General features: G+C 48.4%; 1 protein-coding gene across 2 annotated transcripts; it reads right to left on the bottom strand.

Annotated features, from left to right (window-relative positions):
- Positions 1–2,026: 2,026 nt before the first annotated feature.
- On the bottom strand, positions 2,027–6,980 carry LOC119357307 (oligopeptide transporter 4-like). 2 transcript variants are annotated; one of them, XM_037624305.1, is made up of 6 exons: positions 6,373–6,980; positions 6,192–6,289; positions 3,700–4,278; positions 3,349–3,601; positions 3,078–3,260; positions 2,027–2,986 (listed from the first exon to the last, which is right to left on the bottom strand). In XM_037624305.1, the coding sequence occupies exons 1-6, from the start codon at positions 6,865–6,867 to the stop codon at positions 2,363–2,365; spliced, it is 2,232 nt and encodes a 743-aa protein (XP_037480202.1). In that variant the 5' UTR covers positions 6,868–6,980; the 3' UTR covers positions 2,027–2,362. The 2 variants fall into 2 exon arrangements, with proteins under 2 accessions (XP_037480202.1, XP_037480203.1); XM_037624306.1 differs by having other exon boundaries at positions 2,615–2,970.
- Between the last annotated feature and the right edge of the window lie 1,199 nt (positions 6,981–8,179).

The following is an 8,179-nucleotide window of genomic DNA, read 5'->3' as shown; positions in this document are numbered from 1 at the left end:
GCGCTAAGGTCAGTTTCCTAGTCGTTACGAGCAATATCATGGACCGAGTCACTATATTAAACCAGACCGAGTCGCTACAGTATCACGAACCCTATGGTGCGCCGTAATGGTCCGGCCTCCGATAAGGTGTCACATAGGAGTTCTATCTCCGGCCTCCAGCCACGCCAGAGCGTCTCTCATTTCAGTGTCATACAACAGGGCTGGTGTGGAGGATGGCGAAGACCGGATCTGGGCGACGGTATAGGATCTGGCACGAAATTGGCGGATGGTGTTGTAGATGTACATGAAGATCCTGCAAGCGGTAAACTGGCCGGCGCTGCCGCTGGGCCATGCGGCACGGCTGGTGAAGAAGGTGGAGTGCTGCACCCTCTTCCTCTTCGACACCGAGGAGAGGCAGCTGCACAACAGCCAGGACCTTCTTGATGGAGTAAATAGCATAAAACTACTACTTTACAGGTTAGGGTTTCAAAAAACTACCGATTTCAAATTTTTCGCTGATAACTACCAATTTAGGGGTTGGCTGTTTCAAAAAACCCAAACCGTTGAGTCTTTATCAGTTGATACCGATTATTACAGGTCGGGCCCGCATGTAAACACACCGTTAGTTTGACCTTACTTTGACCGTTAACTTACATGTGGGGCCCACATGTAAGTTTCCTCTTCCTCTTCTCTTTTTTCTTCCTCTCCATCTCTTCTCTTCCCTCCCCCTGTGTCTCCCATCCCGGCCATCTCCCCTCCTGAGCCGGCGACCTCCCTCCCCTCCAGAGCCGGCGACCCCCTCTCTTCCCAGGCCGGCGACCCGCTCCCCCGAGCCGGCGACCCTCCCCCATCCCCCCCAAGCCGGCGACCCTTCCCCCCCAAGCCGGAGCTCCTGGTGGTGACGAGGCCGGCATCGTCCGCGAGTCATGGCGTGGCGGCGGCCCCAGGCGAGGCACGGGAGCCGCGAGTCATGGCGTGGCCGCGACGCGGGTGAGGCACGGCATGGCGGCCGTTGCGGGTGCGGCTCGCCGCTGCAGGTGATGCCCAGCATGGCGGCCGCTGGGGGTGCGGCTCGCCGGCCTCAGGTGGTGCACGGCGTGGATTCCGCCACTGTGGGCGCGGCTCGCCGGCCGGAGGCAGAGCGCTCGAGACCGAGCTCCTGCCATGGTGGGTGCGCCTCCTCTGGATCTAGGGACCTGATTGCTTTTTTTGAAAACTTCCAAGGACTCGATTGCTTTTTCAGAAAACTTCCAGGGACCCGATTGCTCTTTCAGACACAGACATGTGGGCCCTGCATATCAGTTAACGGTCAAACACACGGTCAAATAGACGGAATGTTTAGGTGCGGGCCCGACCTGTCATAAACAGGTTTAATTTTTAAGCAATGGACATTTAGGGTTTTTTGAAACAGCCGACCCCCGAGTTGGTAGTTATTAGCGAAAATTTTGAAACCGGTAGTTTTTTGGAACCATAGCCTGTAAAGTAGTAGTTTTATGCTATTTACTCTCCTCGATGCCAAAGACACATCCTCAGCCTCCTCAATATCGTCCACCTCCCTTAGAGAGGAAGTACCTAGCCAAGTCCTAACCTCACGGGTGTTGGGACAAACCACGAACTATCTCTCTCACACACTCGCTCAAACATAGGTGGAAGGAGAGGGACACAGATATTTCCGGCGCACATACCCCCCGCCGCACAAACGGCGCCTCGGCCGCATGACCAACCTAAGTTTTCATTGAGCACAAACTCTGGCTCGGCACATACCGCAGCTCTTCGATCAGTACATGGGGAGAGGTATTCACACGGGCGCACGCACACCTGCCACTCTTGGCCACGCACGCACACGTTCAACACTACCTAGCCTAACCTCACGCAACGGCCACACACAAGATAACCAGCTAACAACCATGCATGCACACCATCACAACGGGTAGCTCAAAACCATACAGATACTACGGAGCCATAACTAATAAAAATTCTCCGCATGACTTCAAATTGTACCTTTTGACTTTGCTATCACTGAATGCTGTTGATGAACAGCTCTTTGTGTCACTACTCTCCAATTCAATTGAGATGTACAATACTGCTCTACAAGGTGTTTTTGCAACAAGTGTCAAAGTTTATAGGATTCCAGAACTAGGACGCATTTTGTGTTGCCTAAATAACTGATTATCGCACCATTGCTGCATGCTGAGATAGTCTTTGTCTTTTCTCTTTAATTTGTGTGGCTGACTACAACCTTTACAGTTTACACATATGGATATTTCTTTTTGTGGAGAGTACAATAGAAATCTATGATCATAATATGACGGTAACACAACTGGAATGGATCATGACTAATCTTGTAGTGGTACCTGTACCTTGAGGATGAACGAGATTTAGCTTAGAACACAGGGCACACACTATCCGGGCCCAAGTCTACCCCTTTAGCAGTGGGGCATGAGGCCAGAGGGCAGTGCTCACCACCTGTGCCCCACCAGTCGACAGTCCGGTTCTCCATGGTCAGTGTGAAGTACAGCAGCACCGCCATGAACGCGACACCTGCGTCCAGTGCACCAGAGAGGATGTAGTTGTACCTCTGCCACCACGTCTTCCTGTACCGGAACACAAACAAGTTGAAGATGGTGCCTATGAGCAGCCACGAGTTGTAGTTCACGGCGGTCGCTGCTGGCATCTGGGCAGTTGCACCGATGAGCACGGGCAGGTTTATCATGAGTATCCACTTCTGGCTGGGGAATATCCTGTGGAAGATGTACACGATGACAGGGCCTGCTGCGCCTATGAGGAAGAACCAATTGACAGCTTCATAGTTACCATGTGTCCCGAAAATGCGCTTCGGGCCAACAAGGCCCCAGATAACCGATGCATCGAAGAAGACACGGTCACCGGGGCATGTCCATGGGCTGTCTGGTGACAGCAGTTGGTCCTGACAGATGTTCTCGACGGAGCCAAGTAGCCACCACGCCGTGCTGAGGTTGACAGTCCCGGCCACTAGTGTACCGGCAAACTGGATAAATAGTGAGCGAATGACAGTAAATTTATTTCCTAGCATACCACTCATTCGCTTACAACGGGAGCAGATTTGGTGGTTTAATTACCTGAACAATGAACATTGATCTTGGAGGTATCTTCATGTAGTGTCCGAGCTTGAAATCTGAAAGGAAGGCAACTGCCTGCAACATGCTCATGTAGCCGTACACCTTGAAGCACACATTGGCTACTGGGTATCCAGGCATTATTAAACCCATAGCATATTCGGTGATGACATTCAGACCAGGAGTCTGCACATCCATAATTTAAGGATTTTGTCAGTTTTTCTTGCAGAAATCATGAAAAAGGAGAAATGTTAAAATTCTAAAATATTCTTGCCTGGTTAGTGGTTGCAGTAATGATGCTTATGGGGAGTGTGAAGACGAAGGCCATGCCACAGGCGAAGAGGAGGCCCCACCATGGGAGCTGAACCTGGTCCTTGAGGGCGGTGCAGAGGATGAGGGACACTGTCATCGACAATACCATGAGCGAATAGAACCACCACGCTGGTATGTCGTCGTACTTCCTCATCAGCTTTGTGTGGATGTCAGGCACCTCCGTCTGTGAAGCACGGAACCGGTGGTAGATCTCTCTGTACATTGGTGTCACATTGCATGCAGATGTCAATTTTGCATTTTCAGCTCAGAACCACATGTATTCATAGCTTACAGAGTTGAGAATAGTCCTTACTTTCCGTAGAAGATGCCGACGTGTGTGATGGTTGAGGCGATGGTGGCAAAGTTGAGCCCATAAGCGAGTGCAAAAAAGGTGCTGAGGTTTATCCTTCCGAGCTTTGCGTATGCATCCGTATCAAGTTGGAACTTCTGGTTCACAATGTCAGTGATTTGATAGGCGGATCCATTAGACATGAAGAGGTGTGAGGAGAATATGGGGAACGTCTTGGCATTGTAGAGGTTCATTCCCCAATACGCCGTGGGCACAAAAACGTAAAGGAATAAGAAATAGCCAACGAAGATGTTGGCAGTGGCGAAGAATGGCGATATGAGCGGGCTGAAGAGGAAGGAGGAGACGGCCGACCAGTCAAGTGTGAAAGCTCCAAGGCCCAGTCCCTTCAACCCCGAGCCAAGCTGCTGCGCCGTCACAGACTTTGGGAAGACCCAGCACACCCATGAGATGGAGGTCAGCGTCGGGAAGAGGTAGCCCGGGACGACGTACCACGCGAAGCTGCAGATGAGCGCCACCAGGAAGAACTTGGAGCGGGAGATCTGCCATGAGTCCTTGGGAGATTCCTCCTTCTCGTGCAGTGCCCTGGTACGTACATACATACATGATACATACATACATAAGGGTGCCCTAGTAGTACAGAAGAAGTTTCATAATTTTATGGATTCGAATGGTTGACATGTAAAATAATTGATTCATCAATAATCATTCATCACTTCAGACGAGAGGCGAGCAAGCGAAGGAAGAAGACGACCGATATGATTGACAATTTTACTTTATGTTTACAGGTTGTTTTGTGTCTGCTGTTTTACGGGATAACAATTGATTGTTACTAACTATACCTTTCATTACTAAATAATAAGACAATTTTGTAGTTTAAATTGAAGTGCAAAAACGTCTTATATTTCGTTATGTGAGGTAGTAGTCGTCATGGGTATACAGCGGCTCTCGTCTTTTGTGAACCTGGACCACGGGAATACAATACTAATCCATCCATCTAGTTGGACACAAATTTCAAGCGCGTGCGGTCCCCCTCTCCCTCTCCATTAAAACTATGTGATGCAAGCTATGTGTCGCAGCCGACTAGCCATGCATTCACATTACGCCCGCCACGTACCGCCAATTTTCCGTCACAACTTGTGAATCTGGATGCAGTGCAAGAGCGACTTTTATTTGTCCACGCTCGAGGAGGACAAAACACAACCATGCATCCAAATGTCGCCGTCCGTCCCATCTTAGTGGACGTACTCGACAGAATCTAAATGTGCTCCCAAGTCCAAACTGTCTAGAAAGGTGAAATGACGCGTAGGGCCTGACTAGTATATATATTCATCGTACCTGTCATGTAATCGCTCGAATAATCTAAATGAAAGATGGACATCGATCAACCTTTTCTAGATGGCTTCTTTGATTCACATGATTCACAAACAAAACAAGATTCAATGGCATATCACATTTACTACTATCTCTGTTTCAAAAATTATTTTTTGAACACCCGTTCACATCACGCCCGTCGCGTATCGCCAATTTTCCGTCTGAATCTGAATGCAACGCAAGAGCGATTCCTCTGTCCGGATGGATGCATCCAAACATCACCATCCGTCTCATCTCAGTGGACGTACTCGACGGAATCTAAATGCCCCCAAAGTCCTAACTGTATCTGTCATGCAATCATCTGAAAATCAAAGTTCAACATCCATCGACATTTTCATTATGGCCTATTTGATTCAAATGATTCTCAAAATTTGAAAACCCTAAAATTAGACTGGTACGTCATCTTTAATACATATTAAACTATTAAAAGCTTGTTTAATTGTGCGGAGAAAGAAAAACGTAGGATTCTTCTAATGAGGTCGGAAAATTTTCTATAAATCTAGTACAAATGAATCAATCCTAAGGAAAAATTGCTATGTGTTACAAGCAGACAAATCAAACAACTAATTTAAGAAAATTCGTAAGAATTACATTTCTCAAAAATTCCTTGGAAATCTTTTGAATCAAAGAGACCCTTTGAGAATCTGAGGGTAAAAACTGAGGGTGTGGCGCTACGATCATTTCTTTCTATTTTTGCCCTTTGGAATCAAATAAGCCCATAACCTACTATACTAGTTTTCCAGAGCACCGCAATCAGTCGGCATAGATAACCCCTATCAAAGGAGAGTGGATTTCTTGCTCCTGTCAGCTCGGGTTTTGAAAAAAAAATATCATTTTGATGTTAACAAAATTCTTAAAATAAATGCACATGAACAAAGGGAACCTACATTTCTGAGAAAAAATCATAACGAAATACGCTTTGGTGTGATGGGCTAAAAAGAAAGAAAAAATCGGAACGAAGGAAACATGGAAATTGCAGTAGGGAAATTTTATGATCGCAACACTTTGTTCGCTGGTCACCGGAATGACAAATATAGTAGCAATCCAACCAAAATTTAACAACGCTATAAAGCAACCAGTCCAAGGGAAGGACAGAGGAGTATAGTGGGCAGTGCGGTGCTCACCGGAAGAGCGAAACCTGGACGAGCGTACCCGGCCACCACATGTGCGCCGGCTCCACCACATACTTGCGCATCAGCCCGGCCCACCCGTACCCAAGCACCTGGATCGATTTGGTTTATTTTGGATGCCACACGAAACAAGAAAGAAATCCAGTCCGGGCGTGAATGAGAGTAGTACGTATACCTGGGTGGTAGTGATAAGGAGCCAGGCGGCGAGGAAGGAGATGGAGCGGCCGTAGAAGGCACGGATGATGTCGACAATCCCGACGGCGTACGCATGGCCGTTGCCGAAGGCGTAGCCGGCATTGGCGAAGATGGAGATGAGCACGTGCTCCTTCATGTTGAAGGGCCCCGGGTTGAGGGTCCACTCCCCGCCGCCGAGCATCGCCGGCGCCCGGAACATCCGGCGCGGCAGCACGCGGGCCAGGATGTGGCCCATGGGCAGCGACGCCACCTGCACGGTGATCTGGGTGACGATGAGAGGCTCCGTCCGGTAGGAGAAGAACTGGTTGAGGAAGCTCATGAGCGCGCAGGACAAGAGCCCCATGCTCCACATCCGGAACGTCCACACCGGCAGCGTCGGGTCGTCGCCGCGGGGGACCGTCAGCCGCACCTCCTCGATCGGGGACGTCTCCTCCTCCGGCTCCTTGCCGTGCTCATCCACCGCCATCTCACCCATTGACTGACTAGTCTATACCGGAGAGGCCTGGCGCGCGTGTGCGTGTATATATGGGCGTTCAATCTTGCTGTCCTATGTTTGTGCGTGAATCTTGTTCAGTCTCAATACTGACATAATGGAGAGTGGTGTCCAACTACTACTCCTTCTGTTCATTTTTATGAGGTGTTGTAGATATTTTAGATAACGTGTAGAACAACTCAATTTCAGTTGACTGAAAGGACTTATAAAAGTGAACAGTGAGAGTATTATTTTTTACAAAACTTCCGAGTGGGGGGGACGTCCAAACGAAGCAAAAGATACACCAGCAACCCCAGCAATCCATGTCTAGACAACCGGATAGCTGACCTGAATGCTCATATTGACTCTCACGTATTTAGTGAAGATCTTTATCAATTGAACCACGATGTTAAAGATTCAGTTAATCCCGTAGGCAATTTACTTTGTCCGACGATATGTTACTTGTTCGAGATTCGGTCGTCGGTATCGCCATACCTAGTTCAATCTCGTTACTGGCAAGTCTTTTTACTTGTTCCGTAATACAAGTTCCCCATGACTAAATTCATTAATCACGTGCTTGCACGCTTCTTGTGATGTTGTATTATCTAGAGGACCTACAGATATCTCTCGGTCACACGGAGTGACAAATCAGCGTCTCAATCCATGCAACCAACAAATACCTTCGGAGATACCTGAAAAGCACATTTATGATCACCCAGTTACGGAGTGACATTTGATATCGCACAAAGTATTCCTCTGGTATCAGAAAGTGGTATGATCTCATAGTCTAAGAACAGATACTTTGATATTACGAAAGCAATGTCAAATTGAACTTAGTGATATGATCAGATGCTAAGCTTATGGTTGGGTCTATCCATCACATCATTCTTCTAATGATATGATCTCGTTATCAAATGACAACTCATGTTTATGGTTAGTAAACCTTAACTAGGGGCAAAGTTGGGCCTCGGGCACCCAGGGCGCATGGAAAACCTAACAGGCTATTATTATATGTGTACTTTTGCAAGCCAGGGATGCAGCGTAGCAAAGGGAATGAGGCCCAAAGTCTTGGGTTGTCTTAGTGGAAACGGACACATGCACAACATGCAGGAGACACAATGCTCCACCCCACGATTGAACTTTTTCTCAAAAAACAAAAAACCCAAATCGAACTCGAGGCACAGGAGACGCAGTGCCAGCGCAGCCGCCGCCGAGTCGCACACACGCAGGACGGCACGATCAATCTCCAGTGCTCGCGCCACTGTCTGCTGCCATGGCGTCATCCATCAACAGCCTCCACCCGCCCCCAATTTTC

Source organism: Triticum dicoccoides, chromosome 2A, assembly GCF_002162155.2.
Source record: "Triticum dicoccoides isolate Atlit2015 ecotype Zavitan chromosome 2A, WEW_v2.0, whole genome shotgun sequence".
Taxonomy (NCBI): Eukaryota; Viridiplantae; Streptophyta; class Magnoliopsida; order Poales; family Poaceae; genus Triticum; species Triticum dicoccoides.
Note: the sequence above shows the minus strand (reverse complement) of the source record. Positions and strands in the feature narration are given on the sequence as shown.